Source organism: Arvicanthis niloticus, chromosome 14 (assembly GCF_011762505.2).
Source record: "Arvicanthis niloticus isolate mArvNil1 chromosome 14, mArvNil1.pat.X, whole genome shotgun sequence".
Lineage (NCBI taxonomy): Eukaryota > Metazoa > Chordata > Mammalia > Rodentia > Muridae > Arvicanthis > Arvicanthis niloticus.
The window spans coordinates 9,307,958-9,333,655 of NC_047671.1; the positions used below are offsets into that span (position 1 = coordinate 9,307,958).

The following is a 25,698-nucleotide window of genomic DNA, read 5'->3' on the forward strand; positions in this document are numbered from 1 at the left end:
AGATAGTTTGAGAGTGCCTGTCTTACTGAGCTGTAACACTCCAGGGAAGTTTTCTCTCCGGAAGCTTTCGCTGCTGGACCTCCACCCCATGCTTGACTGCAGCTGCTCCCTGCTTGGTGTCTGAGCCAGGCCTTTACTGTAAGGCTGAATAGCATCCCACAGCGTGTGTGTGTGTGTGTGTGTGTGTGTGTGTGTGTGTGTGTGTGTGTGTGTGTGTGTGTTCATCATCACTGCAGACACAGCCTCTTCGGTTGCTTCTGTTTGGCTATTGTGGACAACGGTTCTATGAATCTGGGCATGACAGTATCTCTTCTAAACACTGCTTCTAATTCCCCTGGATGAGAACACACCCTGACCATTTTAGAATTATTGGGGTCCACAGGAATCCCAAGGGGCCTCCATAATGGAGACATTTTATATACCTGCTAATGGTAAGCAGGCTTTCAATTCCTCACACCTTTCCCAACACTGGTTTTGTTTTGATAATGGCTGTCCTAATGATTATGGGAGCTATTCCGATAAAGCATTTGCATTCCTCTAATTGAGGCTTGCAAGCATAGAGAAAAGTTAGCAACCTATGGCCCTGTTTGGCTTGAGGTAAAGCCACACACACACACACCTACTTTTTTAAACAACATACTTAGAAACCAAAGACTTCTCCATTGGGCTGAGTGCACACCCCTCTCCAAACAAAAGCAATTGAGTCACTATGTGTCAATTGTGTTTTGAATGAGAAATGTACACTATAGGCTCAGGTGTTTGAATGGGGTTCCTGGCTATTGCTGCTATTTGGGGAAGATGTGGAACCCTTAGCATGTGGAGCCTTGCTGAGGATATATGCCCCTGCAGGCAGGCCTTGAAAGTTTATCACCTAGTCACTTCCAGTGGACTCTCTGCTTCCCGTCTGAGGTCAGAGAGGAGTTCTCTCTCTTGCTCTGGTACCTGCTGACATACTGTTCCTACCATTATGGAGTCTCTTTCTGTAACTATAAAACAAGATAAACTCTGTCTTCCACAAACTGCTTGGGTTATGGTGTTTTATCACAGAAACAAAGAATAATTAATCCACATTCTGACACATAGCTCCCTCCCGCCTTTAATAACGCTCTGTCTTAGCTGCCTCTTTATTGCTGTGAAGAGATACCATGAGCAAGGTGACTTGTGGAAGAAGGAGTTCATTGGGCTTACAGTTCCAGAGGGTGAGGCCGTGGCCATCGTGGCAGAGGGTGTGGTGGCAGGTTCCAGAGGGTGAGGCCGTGGCCATCGTGACAGAGGGCATGGTGGCAGGTTCCAGAGGGTGAGGCCGTGGCCATCGTGACAGAGGGCATGGTGGCAGGTTCCAGAGGGTGAGGCCGTGGCCATCGTGGCAGAGGGCGTGGTGGCAGGGAAGCAGACATGGCAAACAGGAGCTGAGAACTCACATGTGAGACAACAAACATGAGGTGTAAGGAGAGGGAGTGAACCTGGAATGGTGCTCTTGACATCTCAGAGCCTACCTCTCATGACACACCTCTCCCAACAAGGCTACGCCTCCTAACCCTTCTCAAACAGCTCCACCAACTTTGGACCAAGTATTCAAACATATGAGCTTATGGGGGTCATTTTCATTCACGCTACAATACCCACGCCCTGGCCTCCATGGGCTTATGGCCATATCATAATGCAAAATTCATTTAGTTCAAGTGTCTATAGTCTTTTAGTCTCAAGACTGTCTAAAAGGGTTTTTTAATTGGATATTTTGTTTATTTACATTTCAAATGTCATCCCCTTTCCTGGTTTCCTCTCTGCAACCCCCCTATTTCATTTCCCCTTAACCCTGCTTCTATGAGGGTGCTCCCCCACCCATCTATCCACTCCATCCTAGCATTCCTCTACACTGGAGCATCAAGCCTTCACAGGACCAAGGGTCTCCCCTACTATTGAAGCCAGATAAGGGCCCTTCAGCTCCTCCAGTTTTTTCCCTAACTCCTCCATTGGGGACCCTTGTTCAGTCTGATGGTTGGCTTCGAGCATTCATCTCTGTATTGGTCAGGATCTGGCAGAGCCTCTCAGGAGACAGCTATGTCAGGCTCCTGTCAGCAAGCACTTTTTGTCATCAGCAATAGTGTCTGGGTTTGGTGTCTGCATGTGGGATGTGTCCCCCAGGTGGGGCCGTCTCTGGATGGCCTTTCCTTCAGTCTCTGCTACACTCTTTGTCCCTGTATTTCCTTTAGACAGGTACAATTCTGGGTTAAATTTTTGGAGATGGGTGGGTGGCCCCATCCCTCAACCAGGGCGGGGGAGGGCACGCCTAACCTCTGGATGTGGTCTCTGCAGGTTCTCCCTCCCCTTTGTGAGATATATCAGTTAATGTCATCCCCATGGTGTCTTGGGAGGCTCTTGCTTTCCTGGCATCTGGGACTTTCTGGTTGCTATCCTCCAGTTACCCCTGTTTAAAAGTTTAAAGTCTCCTCTGAGACTCAAAGCAATACTTAGCTGTACTCCCCTACAAATCAAAAAGTGAATTATATCCTTCTAACATTCAAGAATATACATTGCCATTCCAAAATGGAAGAATTGGGACATGCTGAGGAAATACTGGACCAAAGAAAGACTGAAACCCCAGCAGGACAAAATCCTGTAACTCTGTGTCTCACGCCAAAGTACTCAGATGGCTTTGTCCCTCCGGCTTTGCTGACTGCAGCACACTTCTCTTGAGCTGGTTCCACTTCCCAGGTGCAGCTCTCTATCGGGAATCGCACACCTCGGGGTAGACAAGGTAATTCAGACTTCAGTTTCATAGCATCTCTCATGGCCTCTCAGGGTCTGCAGTGACGGCCTCCCTTGCCACATGCCTGGCCTCAGCCACTTTCTTTAACTGCGAAGGAAGATTCCACGACCCCTTTTCTCCTTCATCCTTCATGACTCTAAAGCCAGAACCGCCATAAGCTCTCCTCTTGAATCTAAGAATAGTGGCTAATCCAGCTTAGACTGCTTTTCCATGTGGGTAAGGCACTGTGTCTTCAAAATTAACTTTTGGAGGGAAAAAAATCCCTAACTTGCTATCTCACACCTAGGCATGATTTGATTAATTAGGCATTAATTCAATTAGAATCAGCTACATCGGAGCAAAGGTCATGCGCAGTGAAGAGGCTCCCACAATTCCAGTGTGTCAATCAGAAACAGAAAACCCTCTACATTCCATCCCTAGTAACCAACTCCCCCTCCTTTTAGGCTCTATACAAGAAAGGTTCAAACGGTAGCCTGGTCCTGAGCACTGTAGCTCACTGCTCCCTCACTGTTCATCTGCTCTGTTCCTTTGTTTTGCTTTTGAATAAAACTCCTTGCTTCCCTCTTTGTGTGTGCTTCTGAATAAGATTCCAAGAACCTGGTGCCACCCAGTCAGGGCAACTCACTGTGACATAATTCGTAATGGTAAGCACCTTTTTGTTATTACTATCTTGGGTTTTTGAGATGGGTTATACGTGTCTTTCTGGCCTTGAACTTGTAATCATCCGACATCCACCGGGGTACTTGGAGCACATGATGTGCCACCAGGCACATCAAAATAATGAATCCTTTTCTCTCTTCCCTCTGTGGTTCGAGGATGGAAAGGCAGGGCCTTTAAACATCCTAGCTAAGAAGTCTACAACTCAGTCACATCCCCAGTCCACGTGACTTTTGGTCATTTAAAAATATATACTACCTTTGAGAAAATGCCTACGTTGCCTCTTTTTGCACTCAGCTCTGAAGATCAAACACCACCTGCCCGTTTTAAAATTAGGTTCTTTGATTTTTGCTTTGATTTCCTTTGAGTTGTAGAAGTCCTTTGCATGTCCTGGATATTAGCCCCCAATTACCTTGCAAATGTTTTCATAGTTTGCAGGCTGTATTGTCATGGCTGTGTCCTCTGATAGCAGGCATTTTTAAAGCTTGACGTAATTTTATCTGTCTTTACTGTCATTGCCTATGGATCTGTGCCATATTAAGAAATCAATGCCAGGCACAATGTCCAAAGAAATGTTGTAGTTTTACATCTACCACAACACAGTCCAAGCTGATGTTCACTTACATTTTGTGAATGTGTGCACAGTATTTCTTAAAGGCAATGGTATACAAACTTGCAGATAAAGGCCTGCAAGCATGGGAAATCTTGCCTTCCTGAGGGGTCTTCCTGAGGGTTACCTTTGCCCTGGCAGTTCTCTTAGCTGCCTCTAAGTTTTATCCTATCACTGACCAGAGTCTGCTCATCAGAGAACAAAGCTGAGTCTGAAAGAAGCATATCTCAGCCAGTAAAATGGATGAGGTAATGTTCTAGCTTTTGAAAAACAATAAAGTAAATCAGGCTGCAATTCAAGAGAGGATGTAGGATGATTACAAATTCTTCCCCTCGGTTATAAAGATTACTACATCACATATAAGGTACGTTAAGTCTCAAACTCAGGTGCCTTTCAGCGTAGCAAAGCTAACAGTAGCTGCCATGTTCTCCCAGTATCCCTGAGTCTCTATCTGTTATAAGTTCCTCCTGACTGGCATATCCCACCCTTGACCCGGCAGCCCAGGCACTAGGCTGGGTTGCCTTCCTCCAGCGGCTCTTCCCTATATAGCCCAGCCATTTTGACTACGAAGGTTTGTTTGGTTTGGTTTTGGTGGGTTTTGTTTGTTTGTTTTTTTGTTTGTTTTTTGGGTTGGTTTTTTTTTTTTTTTTTTTTGCCTCTTGGTTGGTTTCCCCTTTTTCCTCTTCCCTTTACCCTCTCTTCACATGGCCCAGTTCAGTTAGCTGGTCATGTTGTATCTGGACCCTTGTAAGATGCCTCTGGTTATGCCTTCTCTGTATCTGCAATAAACCTTCTGCACCAACCCAGGAGCTGCCCTGTCCTCCTCTTACTTCCATGATTATTATTATTTATTATTATCATCACTAGTAGTAGTCATGTCTTTCTCCATAGACCCCAAAGCCATAGTTGAAAACAAAGAAACTTTTGTGTAACTTCTTTGACAGCAAAATCGGATGCAATTTGACATAGAATGGTTTCATTTTACCTACATTTCCTGTAATGCTTCATGAAGCCAGTGTCTCTACTTGCATATAATATATGCACACAACACTTTCTTAAAATCTGGACAATTGTAGAGTCAGAATCCCATTCATTCCTAAGGTTCTAGGATAAAGGGTTGTAGCTTATGATAAACTCTCTAGGCTATGGCCCTGCCATATGCAAACCAGCTACCTTTCTCTACAATGAGTAACAATTCTTACAATCTGCCTGTTGCTCATGTCTGGTCTCAAACTCCTACAGATGAAATAACTGCCTAGTGGATTTGGGCCTTAGGACAGCAGTCACATCCTCTGGACCTTAAGTCTCATGATCTGGTTGCACAATTCAGTTCCTCATATATTTACTGGTAGACTAGTAATAAGTAACTTGGAGAACTCTCTGCTTCTGCAAACTGCAACCCTTACCTGGTGTCTTAAGGATGATTAGGGATAAAACACTAAGCCCAAAAGCAACTTGGGGGGGAAAGGGTCTATTTTGCTTACACTTCCACATCACTGCCTGTCTTAGTTAGAGTAACTATTGATACGATAAAACGGAAAGACTGGGGGAAAGGGTTTGTTTGGCTTATACTTCCACATTTAAGGAAGTCAGGATAAGAACCAGGGCCAGGACCTGGAAGCAGGAGCTGATGCAGAGGCCATGAAAGTGTGTTGCCTACTGGCTTTTTCCTCCTGGCTAGCAACGAAGGCCTGGTGGATTTGCAGAAAATGAGGTAACAAGTGCACGCATCTTGAGACAAGCGTGTTCACAGCTCGGGTCACTCACTCAAGCTTTATGAGAACACTATTTTTATAGGATTCAGGAACTGCAAAATCCCCAGTCAGAGTGCTTCTTGGCTCCCATTTGTAGGCCTGATATGCGTATCAAGCAGGATCTGATGAGTAATTAGCGCACAGCAGCCCCAGGAGGTGCGAGCAGGCGAGGTGGACATCCTTAATCCACAGTCGATGCTATAAACTCCGCTCTGAAAAAAGCCGCCGCTGCCAGCAGCCACTGCGCACGCTCCTCCGCCGCGCAGCTGACTAGAGAAGACTAGAGAAGGCCCGCCGCCACTATGTGCGCTGGAACTCAGTCTCTTGAGTCCAGGATTCGCAGTGTGTAACGGGAGGAGTGTGTTAGACCTGGACCCACAGTCTCGAGGCGTATGGACCACAATGCGGAGTGGGACCCATCGTTTCTGCTTGTAAACCTCCCAGTGCAGGACGGGAATGGTGGGACCGCGGCTCGCGATGCATGCTGGGACTGGTAGTCTCTCTCGACGTCAGGACTACAACGTACTCTCCAATACAGCGGTCCGCGCCGAATGCTGGCGTCAGAAGTCTCCCGTAGTCGGAACTCGCAGTGTACGACGGGAGTTAACATAGACTCGCATTGCATGTCGGAACTGGTAGTCTTGATGCGTTAGGACTAGCAGTGTGTGACAGAAGTCTTGTGACAACGATCCGCGTGACATGGCTGTAGTCTCAATACCACGGACCGGCGACCCATGGGTGTGGACCTGTGCCTCTCGGCTCCGCGAGGGCCGGGTGTTTACCCGCGGCTTGGAGCACGCAATCACGCGGCTGCACGTCGCCTACTCCGCCCTCCGTGACGCAGCACGCCCCCCGGAAGTGAGTGCGCAGCGAGCGGCGGGTGAAGCCGGTGTCGGAGCGGGAACAGCAGTGTCGCCGCCGCCCGCGGTGGGCGCCGCGCCCTGAGCGCCTTGTTGTTCTCGTTTCTCACCTGTCTTGTGATCGTCCGTGCCGTTCGCTGGGTCACGATGGAAGTGCCGCCCTCGGCCAGCGTTCCCAACGAGTGCACTCCGGCAGTGGCCGGGGCAGAGGTGCGCTGCCCGGGCCCCACGCCGCTGCGTCTGCTGGAGTGGAAGGTGGCGGCGGGCGCAACCGTGCGCATCGGCTCGGTGCTGGCAGTGTGCGAAGCCGCAGTCTCCGCGCAGCCCGCAGGGCCAGCCCCGACTCGCGCGGCCTCTGGGGGCTGCGTGCGCGCCGCGCGGGCCGAGCGCAGGCTCAGGTCGGAGCGCGCCGGCGTGGTCCGTGAACTGTGTGCGCAGCCAGGCCAGGTGGTGGCCCCTGGGTGAGTGTGCTGAGACTAGGACTCCCGGGCTCTCAGGATGTCGGGGTTGGGAGCCGTCTCTGGCTACAGTTACAGTCTGGGCGTGCGGGTCATCCTAAGGGCCTGCGGGGTAAGACTGTAGAAAGAATTGTCACCATTTGTGGTCTTACCAGCCCTGAGATATTTTTGAGTTTGAAAAGTTCTCGGTGACCCAAGGTTACCCCTTTGGGATATCTTTTGCGTTTGTCCGTCTTCTATAATTGGTGGACTCCACCTTTGTAAGTGAAGGCATCTTGGGTGGCTGTGGCCGCAGGACTACTCAGGCAGGTTCCAGGCTTGTTACTGAAATAGAAGCTGTCGGGCGTGTGTTTCTTCAAATGCTTATAAAACTTTGTGAAACGCTGTTGTAAAAACTCGGTGGTTCTGCATCATAGCCACTGAAAGGGCAGAACCCAGACTTCATCGGGTGGTGTACTTGGTCCTTGAATTCCTGTGAGGACTTTAGCTTGGGTCCTAACTCTGTAGAATCTTGACTTGGTTTGGTCTGCCATTGTCCAGTTTTGTGTCTGAGTTTTGCCAGTGTTGTGTTTTGAACCTAAATTAACACGTGGGCATGTGGGTCACATGGCTGTGATTGTTTTGATTGTAAAGAACAGAAACTACTGGGAGAGGTGCATGCTCCTGCCTACTGTGGGTTGGGCTGAGAGCTTCCCTTTGAAAACATTCTTTTTGATCCTCTTCTGGTGGCCTCTGCTCACTTCTTGGACTGGTCAGATCTTCCCTTTGTTGAGTATTTCCTGCCCACCATTGTCCAAGGAAAATTTCCATTTTCCACTGATCTTGTCATAGACAGAGAACCCCGCCTGGCCGTCTTCCTGGTCACTCCCCCTAGTGCATCTTCAGAGATCCTGCCTGGGTTCTTGGTTTGTGAACCCTGTCCCTACCCCTGCCCACTGTATGCTGGCTTGCACAACCTCCAGGAAAACTTGCTTCTTTGGGGCTGACTGAGGGAACTGTTGGTTTGTCTTCCTCTGGAAATGATTCTTGGAAACTGGGCCACTCACAGAGGCTGCCAGTCCAGTGGTGTCCAGTGAGTTCCTGCCTCTGAGAAAGTCACAGCAACATTACTTTGATTTAAAACGTTTCCTTCCCTTTTCCTATCATGTGCATCTGTGGGTAGCATCTTGTCAGCATTCTGGGGAGGAGTGTGGTGAGACGCCATGTGTGTTTCCCATAATGTTCCTGTATTCCTGCAGGTACATGGGTGACAAGAGGAAGCAGGTAACAAGGCCTCGGTTTAAAGCTGTTTATATTCCCTGTCAGTCCTAGTAGTTCTCTGGAGTAAATGTCACGGGTATGGGTTGCCTTTTCCAGTTGGATTCATTTATGGGTGTTTGGGCATGGACCCAGGGCTGATAAGAAGGGCAGTACTTTTTTTTTTTTTCCAACTACTGGCTCTTTCAGACACCAATTAGACCTCCCCCCAAATGCCTGTCATACTTCTGTGGAACAAAGTTTAAAAAGAAATCACTGAAGTAAGTCACTTTGTACAAAGACCGCTCAGCAGAGAATTGTTTCCACAAGGCATAAGCCTGAAGAAGCAGCAGCCCACTGAGCAGATCTGTGCAGAGGGTGCTGCCGGTAGTGGTCAAGAGAGCTCCTCATTCATAGTCCATACAGGTTTTTGTAGCACACAGTTACACCTAAGTAGCTCTTTCCCCCACAATTTAGTTACATAGACCAAGTATCCTTAATTTTAAAATTTAAAATCTAAAATACTCCAAGATCTAAAACTAGGGCATAGATGCTTTTGTGTTTTCCAGTGTTGGGCATATGCGGCTTGTGCAAACATGCAAGCTCCAGTGGTCCCGGAACAGCATCGCCTCTGGCCTCCAGGGTTTTGAATGAGGGATTCGAATATTAGGAAGTCTTTCTACAGGCATGTGCATTTCCCTATTTGAGAACATAGTAGTAGATGTCATTGGATCCTGGTATTGCCTAAGAGTACTTGCCATGACTCTTAGACCTTGGTTAGTAAAGACCTGTCTGGTTCACACCAGGCCAAAGCCTTCCCTTTTTTAGAAGGATTTCTGTGTCTGTTTTTGGTGCAGCTTCATCCAGTATCTGTTGTATCACAGTATCCAGCTTTACTGCTGGAAGAGAGGGTGTCAGGAAGGAGCAGCCATGCCTGATAGCTCTAGAAGGTTATTTTTTTTCTGAGCATGTCTCAGAATCACACTTAAGACTACTTTATAATGAACTTATCTGAGCAGTTCTTGGAGTTTGCTCATGATCTAAGTTCTGTTCATCTAGCAACGCCACCTCTGTCTTTCTCAGTGCTGGATTGCAGATCTTAAGATCACATGGGAGAGCCAGCATTTACTGACATTTGCATTAAACCTTTGTAGAGTGATTATTGTATGGTGGTTCTTAACTCCCACCCACCACACACACTATAGTCTCATCCACTTATATACACTTATGATTGGTGAATTCAGAAACTGTTTTGAGAGGCTCTTGCCCATCTTCAGATTGCCTGTGGGCAGAGGATGTATCTGTCCATGAGCGTTCTTCCCCCTCCCCACCCCTCACCCCCCCACACACAGAGCAGTGGAACCTGCTGCCCTGCTCTAGTGAGCAGCAGCAAGCCCATTACACTGCTGAGAAGCCTGTGGCAGTCATATACAGCTGTCTAAACAGTGCACAGCTGAGCTACTCTACCAAGACCTAAAACTTGCTTCTGGGGCAAACTGGACCTGAGTCTTCATATCTGTGCCACACTATTTGGTCCTCAGTGCTATCTCTTCTGAGTCTGATCAGGCCACTCCTAAACCTGACATCTTTTGGGGTTTTCTGCCCTTTATCGTTCCTCCTGTTTCTTCCCAGGGTTGACTGCACTGTATTTTTGAAGAATGAAGGATGATCCTCCACAGCTGTGTGCTGTAGCACAGCTGAGCCCAGATGTATACACTTGATGACAGCAGACTTCATTGACAGGTTCCCTGACACTAACTTGGTTTTATTGAGACCATGAAGCTGAGCAGACCCTGCAGTTGTAGTTGTCACTGTTGTCTTAGTCTTTAGCAACATCTAGTCTTACCACATCTGTGTTTGTTCCCAAAGAATTGTGTCAGGTTGAAGCTGAAATACCGAATGATTTTGAGCTGTCATAGGACTGTTTCCACACTACTCCATCCTGTTGGATGAAAGAGGGAACTGCTGTGGAGCAGAAGGTGCGTAGTGGCACACTGCTTGGTAGGCTGTGGTGTGTAAGGTGTTGCAGGTGCAGTGCCACTTAGTGTGCTCTTTAGAGCTTATCATGGAGCTAGAGTTTAGTAGCAAACCTGGAGAATGATACTCGGTACTTACGGCTTATAGGGAGAGTGATACTGTGTACATCGGCTTATGGGGGAGTGATACTTTGTACATCGGCTTATAGGGAGAGTGATACTGTGTACATCGGTTTGTAGGAAGAGTGATACTGTGTATCGGTTTGCCTGTTTGTAATGTTTACCTAGGTTACAGTTTCTGAGGTTGAAAACACTAGTCTTTCACCATCTCTTAGAAACAACCCACTGGATTGGTTTGTGTATGGCCCTGATCCTCTGCAGGGCTTTAAGTTCCCAGAGGGGTTTGAACATGTAATTACTGGGAGAGTGGAGTGGAAGGAGGTGATAAGAACTAGTAGAGAGGCTCACCCCACATCAAGGAGACTTTGCTTTGCAGCAGAGATCATTACAGAAAACCACAACCAATTAAAATGCAGAATTGTGGAGCATTGTCCACAGTCCAGTGGCTACATTTACAATACATCTCCAGTACCTAAGGTTCAGAGTCATTGTGGAAGAGAGGGTAGGACAGTTTTAAGAGCAAGAGTTTGCTGTAAGGTTGTGCCTCCTAGTGATGTCAGAAGCTATCCTTGTAAGATCTTGACTGCCTACATTTGAGCTGAACAAGGGCAATACCAATAAGCACACTAACATGAACGAGTGCAGGCATCGTGTTCTTGTACTGTGTGTAAAGAATAGCCTTGTATTATTCAAATGCTGGTTTCTATGCCCCATATCTAGTTGCAGTCCTACTCTAGGACTCTCCTGTCTCAGTGTTGTGTGTGTATAAACATTGCCCCTCAATTATTTCATAATTAATCAATAAAGTAGCTGATCAGCCAATGACTGAACAGGGGAGAGGGAGAAGAAGGAAGGGAGGGAAGAAGTAAGGATTAAATGAGAGAAACATTGAGAACGCATCTGGAGCCCAGAGTGCCAGATCAGTACTAAAATGCAGATATCACTGGATTTTGGCCAGGAGGTAGCCAGATTAGTTTGGAGGATTAAAACAGAGTGATACTGCTCAGTCATTGTGCCCTTAAAGCTTGTTAAATAAGTATAATAGTCCAGACTCAATTATTTGGGCACTAGCTGTGTTAGGAGGAAAACTGCAGCATAATTTGTAAGTAACTAATAGATGAGGGAGTCCTACAAAAACTGCAGGCCACTCAGGGATGCTGACAGTGGCAGAAGTCGTCTTCCCCAGAAGAGCTCAGCATCTGACTATCCAGTATCAAATGGTCAGCCCTGGAAACATACATATGAGTAACATTATACAGACTGAGCAGGTTGTACTTACATAATTAGGCAAATATATGTATATATAACAACAATTTTTGAGAAGGAAGGGTACTCAGGAAGGTTTGGAAAGGAGAAACGATATATTACAATCTTAAAAAAAATTTAAAGAAATGTTTTTTTTTTTTAAATATGTAACCTATAAAACAAAAAAAATGATGAGCCAGTAGAGGAGACCTGCATTGGGGGACACTGAGCTGCTGTGGTTTACTGGGAGAAGGACCAGAAGGACATCTGTCACAAGTAGCTCAGCGTTGCTCCAGCTCCAGTGCTCACCTCCCTGTTCAGTGTGGGAAGTGAGATGGGGAGAGAGGCTCAAGTCATGGCCTGTCACGGGTGCCACAGAGGGAAGCTGCTGCCCACACAGTGTGGCTCTAGGACTTACACTTCATTTACACTCTCATACCCAAAATGTTTATGAATGAACATTCTTTGGCTAAGAACTGATGGTTGGCATCTGCTCTATCTAAACCATTACTTGGTTAGAAGACAGTCTTTCCTGAGCTAGGAGAACTGTAACTTTGAGGGAGCCTGATGAGTACAGGTGATCTGTCTTCAGATGGAAATGGGCTAGACCACATTGTGCTCCTAGTTTGGAAGGAACTCATCCGGCCTCTTTGGTTCCTGAGTTTTGTATGTAGACAGTTTAAAAGATTTGTTTGTCTGTTTATTTATGTATTTAATGGACGTGTGTGTAGACTTTTAAGTAGCTTTTAAGAGGCCTCTGAGGTAGGTGGGCTTTGAAGTGTGTCTGCTTAGGAACAGCATATAGGCTGTAAGAATTTTATGTGTATTGTGAAAAGTTTCTCTCACTTCATGTTTCCTTTATTTCATCTTAAAAGAGATTAAATGAGGGGGTCTGCAGAGAGGGTTCAGAGGTTAAGAGCACTGACTGCTTGCTCTTCAGGAGGATCTGAATTCAAATCTCAGCACCAGCATAGTGGCTCACAGCCATCTGTATGTAATTCCAGTGCAAGATGGTCTAACACCCTCTCTGGCCTCTGCCAGCACCAGCCATGTATGTGGTAGGCAGACAGACAGACAGACAGACATGCAGGCAAAATAACCAAACACATTAAATAAGTCTTTTTAAAAAAAGCTTAAAGGAAATAACTAACTCATTGATGTAGAGGAATAGGTAAGTTAATTTCATGTATATTTCTTAAGTCATGCATAAATCCTGATGTCATTGACACATACAACAAGTGATGAATGTTCATCTTTCAGGAAAAGAACATTTTATATTGAAGAGAAAATAGAACAACAAGTCAATAGTGAAATGTTTAGAAAATACTTTAAAGATAAACATCTTAAAGTTTAAAAAACAAGATCTTAATGGGTTTTTAAATGTTATTTATACACATAGTTCCATTTATTTTAAAAACTTGACTTATTTTTAATTTTATTAAATGTTTTGTGTTTCATAGTAGTTTTTTAAAAGTCCCAGTTTTCATGTGGCACTGAAATTGTGGATAATGTTAATTTCATACACTTGTGCACTGTATGCAAGTGTGTGTGCTTGTGTGTGTCGGCTGTGAGCAGATGGTAGGTGCACCCTGTAGCTCTGGAGCTTAAGGAGCGGTGATGGCTTTACACAGCTGCAAACATTTAAACCCTTTGCTTCAGCTCGGAGTTTCTTTTGAAGTGTGGAGGGTGTGTTCTCTCTTGGCCATCACGGTACATATTTTACCTGTCTCTGTGTTTATGGAGCATAGGCCCAGCCCCAAACACCTCCATCTCCCAGGTTCCAGAAACAGAAATGGGGTTGGGGTTCATCAAGTGGGCACAGGCAGCAAGAGTGTGACAGCAGATGCTATGAGGGATGCAAAGATAGCTGACACCTGTGTGTGGTCCCGGGTTGGTTTGGTGACGTAAGCTGTCACATATATTAGCTCTTCATGTAGATTTTATTACTAGCTGGCAACTGTTCATCAGGGATGGAGTCTCTAGAACACCGAGCGAGAGCACCAGTAAACTGGATGAACCCAGACAGTAACTACTCCGATGTGCTGTTGGTCTCATGTCTGTGCCTTGGTTTCCAATCTAAGCACATGGACATTCTGGGTCGTGTGACTGTGCTACGGCTATTCTGTGCTCTGCGAGGTAATTGAGCAATATTTAGAGTGTCTGTAAGCATGTTCATGTGTTCCAGGGCAAAATCTGCCTTGTAGAATAAGATGCACAAAAAAGCCTTAGATTCTAGTACAAATCCATGATTTGTTCATGCAGCGAGGCTGTTGAGTTCAGTGTCAGTGCAGAGGTCAGGGTGTGCTACATACATATACTGTGTCCTCACTCCAGCCTCAGCCCTGCTGTGGACACTTTGCTTCCTTCCCTTGCCTTCCTCTGTTCTTGCCAAGAGCTATCTGTGTGATGGAATTCTTGCTTCCCATGCTTGTCTTTATTTAACTCAGGAGTTTGACTGTGAGCTTTCCTTCTCATCAGGTCTTCGAGAGCAAGGTTGCGTGACCCACTGCTTAGATTATGGCCATGTTTCTTCTGTGTGTAAAGCTGAGCTTATTCTCAGGAATTTTTGCCCACGGCAAAATTGATGTTGGGCCCATGCACCAGGGAAGACCAAGCTGGGCAGGTAACGCACCGAAGCAGTAGGCTTTATTACTAGTTCTGCCCTTCCTTCATAACTTTCCCCCTGTCCTTGATGGCAGCTCAGTGCTACCATGTAAAATGGCACATAGTTTCTAGATGGAGACGGAAGTAGAAAACCAGGCTGATTCCACACAGGCTTCTGGGTGGGGCTACTTAAAGGAACATGTCCTCTGACTTAACCTTAGTAAGGTAGGGCATGGATGACCCACTGCTGCTGGGCAGAGAGGAGGCTGCACTTGACACGCTTCCTTGTGCAGCCAGTGTGGCTGGTGTGCTCACTGGGTGCGTGGAAGACGCTGACTTGCTACTCAACAGAGCTTAGCAGCTGTGCTTGGAGATTGCCGAACTGGTCCTGATGTTTGTAAGAAAACACAGGGAACAGTACAGCCACCTGAAAACAAAAAATAGAGTAGAGCTTTTATTAACTGGTTTAGACTTATTTTAATCAAGATCTCAGTTTTACTGTTGAGTTATGAGAACTCTTCATGCTGGATAGTATCTTTTTGTTAGGACTGTGGTTAACTCCTGGGCCTCCCTGACTGAAAACTCAGAGACAGAGATCTTGTTGGTACCTAGCACTGGCCTTTATGTTTAGTTTTTTATCTGTTTTATCTGTTTTAAGACAGGTTTCGTATAAGGTGTGAGCCTTAAAGGTCCCTTTGTGTTGCTTTTTTCTTGGCTGTGGTATCTCATAGCACCAGTGGAAGTCTCTCCTGGCTTTACTGGGTTGTAATGTAGGCCTTGGGCACAAGTCAGCTGAGTCCCTTTGAGACCTCATGCACAAGAAGAGAAGAGATGGGTGCAGAACAGAGCACCCTGAACTCAAGACCTTGTCCACTGAGGCTAGACATGGGACTGTGTGGCTGTCTTAGGTCCCAGCCTTCTAGTTCTGTGACATACCAGGGAAGTGACCTTCGTTGTTCCTGCAAGGCTGTGCTTTGGTCTACTTTTTGTCCTGCTGTCCTTCATCTCTTTCAGAGTGCTGTGAGGGGAGCCATGGAAAGTCTCCTCTAGCCAGGTCCCTGGGAGAGCACTGTGCTCTGGATCCCAGTATGATAGGAAAGCCTTCTGCTGGAGCCAGTCTAGACGGAGAAGCAGTGTTCTCAGTGTACAGCAAGACAGAACCAGTTCTGCTTTCTGGATGATGACCCTGCTTCTGGAGACTGCTAATAATATTATGCCACTAGGTCCCAGCAACAGACATGGACCTGAGAAGTAGTACCCTACTGAGCCATAGTAGAGACATGTGAATCTCTGCTGGGTGATTTTATGATCTTAAGATATATATTAAATCCTGGAGGCAGTGCTTTTTGTGGACATAACAAGAAAAAATAGTTTCTGTTTATTTAAAAATTAGAAAGTGGTCCTGGTGGCACACACTGGTGACCCCAGTACTTAGGGGATGAGGCCAGAGTCTGGTGAGTTCAAGGGCAGCGTGGGCTACCTGGTCAAATAGTGTTTTAAAGGGAAAAACAAACAACTAGAGGTATTATGATGGTTCTGTCAGAGAAATGTTGGATGAATATGAATCAGTCTAGACTGGGAATCATCTGTGGGAGGGAGCAAAAATGTACTTTGGAATTATACCAACATGTGCTTACAGTGTTTGTAGGTAAAGCTTTGGCTTTCATGTGTTCCTTATCAGAAGTGTGAGAGAATCATATGCACATATTCACTGAGACCATCTGTATAGACATCTGCAGTTCTTTCTTTATCTTATACAGTACATGACTGTCCTGGCTAAAGTAAAGAGAGTCAGATAGAGCCAGCCTGAAGACTCCTTTGGGAGTCTGTTCCCATTTGGGTGCCCTTTCTCATACCGTATGGTCCACTGAGAGATTTTACGTGCAATCCATTTGTTAATGTTTGCTTTTGTTTTTGCAGAGCACTTCTGGTGAGGTTGGAAGGATGCAGCCACCCTGTTGTCATGAAGGGCCTGTGTGCCGAGTGTGGCCAGGACCTGACCCAGTGAGTACATAGGAGTGCGGCTGTGTCTTTGGCTCTCGCTCGGGTGGTTGAGCCTGTGGTTACTGAGGCTCGACACAGGATCCTGCAGCCTTTGCCTTGGGCAGCACTTACGCAGTTTCCCAAGGAAAGAATCCTTTTTGTTTTCAGGCTGTTCTTTCCTCACGCCTAGATTCTGCTGAGTATTCTTCTCCAGTATTTCTGGAGGGCATAATGCTTTTTGTCTTCACTGTAAAGACAGCAAATCACCTGCCATGTTGACAGTGAACCTGTCTTTCTAATTAATGCTCTGTGTAGATGACCACTGATACTTAAATGATCTCTGTTCATTCCGCAGTGTAAATGGTGGGTGGCTGTTGCTATTTGTTGTTTGTTTCCATGTAACTGCAGCATGGAGAATTGACTCTTGCACTGACTACATGACTGCCATATCTGACTGAGGTGTGACTTAGAGCCTGGTTTCTCATATTTTCTTTTTTAAAAGAAAGACAGCATTCACATAGCTGACTGCACAAGAGAGCTGTGTGCTAGGATAGCAGCCTTGGTAGTCACTTGCTGAAAGCATTCCACTGCATTCACAGTTAGACAGATGTGCCTTTCCACACGTGGCTAACCAGACACTTTCCACACTTTCAGGTTGCAGAGTCAGAATGGAAAGCAGCAGGTCCCTCTTTCTACAGCGACTGTTTCCATGGTGCACAGTGTGCCGGAGTTGATGGTGAGCTCTGAGGTGAGCAGAGCTGCGGCTCCTGGGCTCTGGGGAACTCTGGGGCGTGGATTGGTAGGCATCATAGGATAGGCAGCCCCATCTGGAATACCACTTTCTAAGGTGTGGTTCTACTGGCTATCATGTTCCTTTTTTCTGTTCATAAACAACTGTTTCTCCGTGGATGCTTTGAAACCCAACAGCTCTTAGTTTTGTCTATCAGCCACCTTCTTGGTACTGCCGACACAGTAGCAGGGGTGGCCTGAATCCCCTGGAGCCAGACTCGCCCTAGAAATGCTGCTGTAGGCTCCTGACATGGAAGCAGTGGCATGGCTAGGAACTTTCTTAATAAAATTGAATTTAATTTTGAATCCAAACATATATACTTTGTCATTTTTCTCTTTTCCTTTTTGACTTTAGCAAGCTGAAAAATTAGGAAGAGAAGATCAGCAGCGACTACATCGAAACAGAAAACTGGTTCTCATGGTTGACTTGGACCAGACTCTGATTCATACGACAGAGCAGCACTGTCCTCAGATGTCCAACAAGGTGAGTGACTCCAGCCTTTCCCTCGGTAGCTCTCACAACCGTGTTAGATCCAGGATTCCATTCCACTGTACATTATCTTGTGTTAAGGGGGCTCTTGTGGTCACCTGGATGTGGGAAACAGGTCAGTCAGCTGCTGGGGCATGATCTCACATGTCTGTGTCTGGGCTGCTCCAGGTGGCACTGGAAGTGCTCACTTCCTGTTAGCATTGAGCTGCTGTGTGAGACTCACACTTGCTAGGGTCATGCAAGATAGAAGAGTGGAACATAAGGAATGATGCTGGGGACATGGTCTTGGGAAGAGGTAGTGTGAAGAGTGCCCTATATTTAGATGTCTAGAACAAGAAGATATCTGGGTCTGTGTTAAAGAGAACCTGGGAGTCACCATGAAGAAATTGAATTCTCCAGGGTGACATGGGAAGTGGCCAGGTGTAGAATCCCATGCAAATTAAACCTGAATGGGACATGAGCCACATGCTGGGAAGTTGAGGTTCAGGAGCAAAAAGCCTTTAGTGCCTATTAAAGAAAAGTGATCTAAAGCCTGTAGTGATGCAGACCTTTAACCAGCAAGGCCTGGATAGTGCCATGCTTTAAAACATTAGCTGTTGAACAAACAAAACATAGACTATTAGTTTAGATTTTGGGTACCCCTACAGGTCCGCATGTGTCCTGCTGTGCCACGTCTAGGATGGGAAGATGCTAGAAGCTGATGACAGCCTAGGGTATGGCTCACCATAGAACCAAATTCTGTTGTTCTGAGTGAACTGATGTGGGTATGATGGTGATATGGGTGGTGCCCAGTGTTGGTAGAACTTTGTGAAGGTTAACCTAAAGTGACTAGAATTCTGCCTCCATGGTACAGCTTACACTTACAGTTATATTAGGTATCTGTGTGTTGTGGGACAGAAGAGTCTACTGTATTTGGTGTCGGGAATCCTTTATTGTTTCAGTCTCTCGCCTTCCTGTAGAGTGAGCATGTTGAACATTTAGATAGAAGGCGCTCTGCATCTCTGCACGCAGGGTGTGTGAGCTGGGGGTGATTCTTTCGTTATGCCTTTGGAGTTGCACATTTTAAACTAGTTCAATTTATACAATTGGAACCAGTTCTCACTGGTAAAAGATCCAAGGAGCTAGTGTCTGCCCATTTAGTGTAGGGCAGTGGTTCAACCTGTGGTTCTCCTCCATCTCTTCACAGAGGCTACCTAAGACCATAGGAGAACACAGATATTTACACTAGGACTCATGAGGGTAGCAGAGTGATCAAGTAGCAACAAGAATAACTATGGTTGGGGTCACCACACCATGAGGAACTATATTACAGGGTCACAGCGTTAAGAAGGCTGAGAAGCACTGGTATAGGATGATTTAGGTAGGGCTAGTCCAGCTTCTAGTCTATTCTAAGGGTACCTCTGGCCTGGGCTTGGGCCACCACTGATATATAATTGCAGGCCTTGGGGCTCACTCAGTCTTTGAGTTGAGTTCCTGATGTCTGGACACTTAGGGAAGAGGTATTTCATTCTTCTCTGAGCATCATCCATGCCTATACCATTATGGAAGTGGACATGACAGCTGTTGGACTTCACTTTGAGAAGGGGAAAGCTGATACTAGAGTTTCCTATTCTGTCTGTGATGGCTCAGTTTCACCATCCTGCTGGTTGTTTGGTTGGTTGATTGGTTTATTTTTTGGGTGTTTTGTTTTGTTTTTAGAGTGAATCAGTATCTGGCTTAAGTAGTTAACTTTTTAATTGTTAAGGAAATCAGTATTTTTGCTGAGAAAATGATGGGAACTAGAAGTCAAAGGATCCCAGCTTAGTTTCCTATGGAAAGCAAGCTTATCTGAAAAATAATAGTGGAAAGAGGAACGGTTTCACCTGTCTGCAAGGCGACCTAGACCACTGTTTCTGCACTCAGGTGTGCCAGATGAAGTGTCTCACCATGAGCAATTGTTCCCCTCATTAGAAGCCCAGGAGTCACCATGGCTATGCTCAGAACAGTGATGTCACCAAGAGACCAGCACAGATGGGATGTGTGGTCTAGCACCAATCCCAAGGCACCATCCACTATCCTGAGGCGTCACACGAGTGGACAGTTGCTACAGCCATTATCAGGTTATCTTGGTTGTGGTTATCAAAGACAGTTATCGAGATGGTTGATCCTCAGTAGTTACAGGTGGTTGTAGTGATTGATAGTTACCAGGTAGTTTATAGGAAATGGTGTCATGGACAGTTATAATTATGAGAGGTAGTTATTGCAGCCTCTTATTACAGTGGCTAGTTGGCATAGTTGGCGTGGTAGTTAACATCCATCCTCATGACCTTCCTGTGCCTCACTCATGCAGTTCCACATCTGGCTTGTATGTCTGCAAACCCTGGCTGGGCGCACAGCTCAGGTGCTGCCTGGGCAGTTAGTTCTCCCTGCATCCTCTTCTCACACTTGACTGTTGTTCACAGGGCATCTTTCACTTCCAGCTGGGCCGAGGAGAGCCGATGCTGCACACCCGCCTGAGGCCTCACTGCAAGGACTTCTTGGAGAAGATTGCCAAGCTGTATGAGCTGCATGTTTTCACTTTTGGCAGCCGTCTGTATGCCCACACCATTGCAGGTCAGTCCAGCACAGTATGAGGAGAGTTGCAGAAAGAAACATTGCTCGGGGTTAGGACCAGCAATTGCAGAGGGAAAGTTGTCTGGGACCATAGATAGATGGAAAGAGAAAACTTACGTGGTGTGTTTTCAAAGGTAGTTCCTTTAGTTGACTAAAGATGACTTTGGAGCTCTGTTGTCCATGTGTGTTTTGCCAAACACTTTAACGGCCAAAGTGAGTCCCTTAAGATTGAGTGACCCTTGCTTATCTTGGTTGGACATGAACTGCTGGGTTGGCAATCACTTCGATGTGCTCTTAGTGTGCAGTGGCCACCAGGTGGCGGCACTGGCTGGGGAATGAGTGCTGCCTGTAGCCAGATGAGAAATGACCTCTGAGTACATTACGACAGTGCCTGAATAAGGGAGGACACAGTCTATCCCAGCAGGCCGTGGCACCTGAGTAACAGCTGCAAACTCGTTTATCTGAGCAGTTTAAAATTCAAAGGTCTTGGAGCTGAAGAGATGGTTCAGTGAGTACAGCCCTTTCTGTGCAAGCATGAGGACCAGAGTTCAGATCCTCAGTCCCTACTAAAGCTCAGAATGGCCAGCCAGTTTCTGAATCAGTGAGATCAGATACCCTGTTTAAAAGAAAAAAAAAGAAAAAGAAAACAACAAAAGAAACAATGCAGAAAGTAATAGAGGAGAAAACCTGTTGCTGACCTCTGGCCGTCACGCACGCACGTGTGGGTGAATACAGCCACATCTCACACGCGTGGTGAATACAGCCACATCTCACACGCACACACGCGTGGTGAATACAGCCACATCTCACACGCACGCACGCGTGGTGAATACAGCCACATCTCACACGCACGCACGCGTGGTGAATACAACCACATCTCACACGCACGCAGAGATACACATTGCTGTCTGTCTTTGTTGATGGAGTTGGTAGTTTAGAAGCTCTATAGCCTATTTTCTAAACCAGGCTTTGTATTGTAGGTCAGCTTTAGGTTCACAGCAAAATTACAGAGGCTTCCCATAGATTGTCTTCCCTCCATAGACTCTGCCTGCTACACACCCCACACAACGCTCTCTACCTCCCCACTGTCAGTGGCTCCCACCACACGGTGTACTTTTCATAATTTGTGAACCTACACTGATGCTGTTTGTCATGAACATTGACCCCACATGTTAAAGCTGGTTCACTGTGTCTGAGATTCAGTGTTTTAAGATTGTCACTCCTGTGTTCCTGGGTGCGATGTAGGACTTGAAGATGTGTAATTGTATAATAGGAAGGTAAGGCATCTCAGACCAATAAAGAGGAACCCTGTGTGCTGACTTAATATTCTAACCTTTGATCAGCAAGGCGTTATTACAAGGTGACCTTGGGAGGTACCTTCAGCAGAACAGCCACTCCCTGTCAGGGAAGCTGCTGATGCCTTCATCTTGGACTTAAGCAGCCTGCAGAGCTATGATGTGTAGCTCCCTGTGGGTTGTAAATTACCCAGTCCCAACAGCTGAGGCCTCTCTATATAAAAGCAGCTCCACACCCAAGCTTGTGGCTTTCTTCCCATTGGAACCTTGCCTCTCTGGGTGCCAGTTAGTGACACATGGGCTAATAGTGATAATGGGGCAGGCTGTAGGCGGGTGACCAGGAGAGGCGCCAGCAGAGTCCAATGAAGAAAACATCCAGTTAATGAGCACTCTGGTACTTTTAAAGTTAAAAGTATAAGAAAATTAAAAATCAGAAAAGACTGCTCACTGCCATGTGCACGTGTATTCCCTCCTCTTGCTTGGTGTGTTTGTTTGCATAGTCTACATGGCTTGTCTAAGTGTCCATGCACATCCGTGCATTGTTCTTGTCACGTAGGATTTGTACATCATCTGTGTCACAAAACCACAAAGTAACTACTTGTTTGTGAACACTTATACTCATTTTCCTCTTTCAACATAAGGTAAACACCCACTGAGATGACACCTGAATAGACTTTTCTTGACTTGGATTGGCTTCTGGGTGGACGTCCTGACACCTGTGCATCTTGTCCCTCTGGTGGCAGTGCCAGTACTTCTTAGTTGGGTCTTTCAGATCTTAACCATAGGTATTTGGGACAGTTGATGGACACATCCTAAAGCAGTAGACCTCAACCTGTGGCTTGAACAGCCCTTTACAGGGGCTGCATATCAGATATTATACATATCAGATGTTTACATTACGATTCATAACATAGCAGAATTACAGTTATGAGGTAGCCATGAAAATCATTTTGTGGTTGGGGTCAGCACAACATGAGGACCTGTATTAATAAAGGGTCGAAGCGTTAGGACGGCTGAGAGCTGCTGCTCTAGAGTCAACACAGCAAGGACCAGAGTGAAGGCGGCTTAGGGACTGCGTCAGTACTGAGTAAGAGGACATTTGCTTAGGCAAAGCCACATACATCTCTGAGTTTCATGTAGGTTATGCCCTCACTAGTCATTTTGACACTCAGTCAATGAGTTACTGCATCCGGTTCATGTCAGAGAGGCCCCAATGATAAGGGTAAAGTAAGAGGAAAAGAAAGAATGCCAGGTTGCTTTCCGACCTGAAGCAGGAGAGAGCATGTTGTTGCCTGCTGCTTTCATAGTGTCTGTACTGATGATGTCATCAACAGTGCCACACCGCAAGAGCCTGCTAACTGCCATGGCCTTGTGTGGCTGCCAAAAGCAAGTCCTGCTGCTGTGCGTCTTCCTGGGCTGGTCAAACACTTGAGGCCTTAGGTACCTATTCCATTTAGGTACCTGTTTCTAGCTATGGCTTTATGGAAGAATTCTAGTATCTAGCCCATCCAAAGGATGTTGGACAGAATGGGACAGCAATATTCAATAGAACTCTAGACTTACCTTTAAGAACATAAATGTAAATTCTCCCAGACCAGAACCTGAGGACAGCTGTGGACAGGGTGTGAAATCTAATGGTAGTTACACCTACAGAACTAAGTTCTAAGTGTGTTGTACAAGACACAGCACAGTGACTGTGGACACCAGTTAGTAGGGGTGGAGATTAGTTCTGCCTTTAGGAAGTCATCTGGTGGGAAGACATTAGGTCGTTAGGGGAGTCTCCTTAAAGGGAATACTGGGGCCGTGCTCCTGTTTACTTCCTGGTTGCTGTGGAGTAGGCAGTTTCCCGCAGTTCCATGTTCCTGCTTTGTTGTACCATGTTATAGGCCTCAAACAAAGGGTCCAGTAACCATGGATTGAAACTTCTAGATGTTGGTCACAAATCGTTCCTCCTTGTGTGCTGCTTTTTTCAAGTATTAAGCACACAATGACAGAAAGCTTATTACACTTTATTGGGAGTGCCCCAAGTGCGGTGACCACCTTGGAGGAGGTGCATATCCTGCCACCCTGTAACCTTTTTCACAATGGCTGCATCCTGTGTCACTGACATGAGTTAGGTGCCATCCAAAGTGTCAGGCTTCCTCTTGGCTCTGTAATACGTTCCTTGCTGTGGGGAGACGGCTGTGTGCTTCTACTGATGTAATTAGAAAATGCACAGAGGATGTTTTCTCCTATTATTAAATGGCCCGGATTACACGTCAGAGTGATGTTCTGCTCTGAATGCAAACCAGTGTGTGGACAGACCCACAACCATTGTCTTGTGAAGTACAGTGTGCAAACCAGTGTGTGGACAGACCCACAACCATTGTCTTGTGAAGTACAGTGTGCAAACCAGTGTGTGGACAGACCCACAACCATTGTCTTGTGAAGTACAGTGTGCAAACCAGTGTGTGGACTGACCCACAACCATTGTCTTGTGAAGTACAGTGTGCAAACCAGTGTGTGGACAGACCCACAACCATTGTCTTGTGAAGTACAGTGTGCAAACCAGTGTGTGGACTGACCCACAACCATTGTCTTGTGAAGTACAGTGTGCAAACCAGTGTGTGGACTGACCCACAACCATTGTCTTGTGAAGTACAGTGTGCAAACCAGTGTGTGGACAGACCCACAACCATTGTCTTGTGAAGTACAGTGTGCAAACCAGTGTGTGGACTGACCCACAACCATTGTCTTGTGAAGTACAGTGTGCAAACCAGTGTGTGGACAGACCCACAACCATTGTCTTGTGAAGTACAGTGATAATTTATTTGCTTTATACAAAACTATGTAGCTTTGGAATCCCAGTTGCATCTTATAGATTGCTTCATGGATGTTACTGTAGGCAGCAAATGGAGTTTTGTTGTAGAAATTCTGGTGTGTTAAAAGAAGAGCGGACCCAAGTGTGCCGGCCTCCACTGCACAATGTCTATAGAGTTCTGGGTGCACAGCATGACCTTTGTCCCTTCTTCCTACAGGCTTTTTGGACCCTGAAAAGAAGCTTTTTTCTCATCGAATATTGTCTAGAGATGAATGTATTGACCCATTTTCTAAAACAGGAAACCTTAGGTATGTACTTAGTTGAATTACCAGGGGACAAATTACTACTCTATTTCCTCTTATAAATTGAATATTGAGAATTAGAGTAATAATTCTGTTTAACATGTTCCAGGACTTTAACCGGATTCCTTCTCCAACTTTCAGCATAAGCCGTAGAATACTCAGCACTGCTTTCCTCCGCATGGGTCCTATTCCTGCTCTGGATGCTTGGGCCCTGTCTGTGCTAATGTTCTACTGCTGTGATAAGATACCATGACTAAAACAACTTATAAAAGAAAGCATTTCATTGGGGGCTTGCTCACAATCTCAGAGGGTGACTTCTTCATCACTGTAGGGAGCATATAGAAACGTGAGCCTATGGGGTCTGTTCTCATTCAGACCACCACAGGCCCGGAGACCCAGTCCTTTCTGCGTCCCCCTGTCCTGTTCCCTACTCTGGACTGTATAGTTGTGAAACTGCTTTTCCGTGGCTCTTTGTTTCTGTCAGAAGAGGTGCAGTGGTCATCTTCCCTGCATGGGCTGGATGTTAGCTTGCTGTTCACCTCTCAGCCATTGCCTTCTGTGTCTCCCTTCACTAGCTGGCCTCAGAGATTAGGCCTTGAATTTCAGGCCTACTTTGAGGCTTGTCTAGAACTCACTCACTGCCGCAGAGGCAGGAAGCCTTGCCCATTGAGGCGAAGGTCAGTGCTCATAAGGCAAAGTAGCCTAGAGAAGGCGCAGGCCTGCCGGGTGCACACAGCAGGACGAGCACAGCAGCGGCCAGGGCACAGGTGGGTTTCCCACAGCTTTCTGAGTTGAAGGATAAGGACACCAGTGCCAGCCTCTCAGAATTACAACTTGTTAGACATTTGCCTAGTGTTCATTCCACTAGTGTATAGCCACCAGTCAAACAGCCGAAGTGATTTATCTTTCCTGTTTTGTGTCTTTCTTTTTTTGTAGTCTGTTTACTGTCCTTTCTAAGCTCTTCCTCAGTCCTGCTTGGAAAGCAGTGTCATATCTGAAATTTGTCACTTTGCACAAGATATTTCCTATTTCTACCAGAGAGCTGTGTCCACCATTCTCATGTATCAAGTGGCAATTGTTTCTGTAGTGTGTTTCTCTAAGACCTGGACCATAGCAGTTCTGTGTGGCAGGTGAAGGGGGTGTGCCTGTACAGGCAT

The 25,698-nt window shown here is 46.2% G+C and overlaps 1 protein-coding gene across 4 annotated transcripts in view; it reads left to right on the forward strand.

Moving 5' to 3' along the window:
- The first annotated feature begins 6,649 nt into the window (after positions 1–6,649).
- Ctdp1 (CTD phosphatase subunit 1) overlaps positions 6,650–25,698 on the forward strand; it is a 54,104-nt gene continuing 35,055 nt past the window's right edge. For all 4 annotated transcript variants that reach the window (XR_004608252.2, XM_034518480.2, XM_034518481.2 and 1 more), the window contains exons 1-6: positions 6,650–7,112; positions 16,211–16,294; positions 16,928–17,021; positions 17,418–17,546; positions 19,994–20,144; positions 24,457–24,547. Coding sequence is in view for 3 of the 4 variants with exons in the window: in XM_034518480.2 (XP_034374371.1) it covers positions 6,799–7,112; positions 16,211–16,294; positions 16,928–17,021; positions 17,418–17,546; positions 19,994–20,144; positions 24,457–24,547 (863 nt within the window). In the remaining variant the exon portion in view is untranslated. The remainder of the gene's footprint in view (positions 7,113–16,210; positions 16,295–16,927; positions 17,022–17,417; positions 17,547–19,993; positions 20,145–24,456; positions 24,548–25,698) is intronic.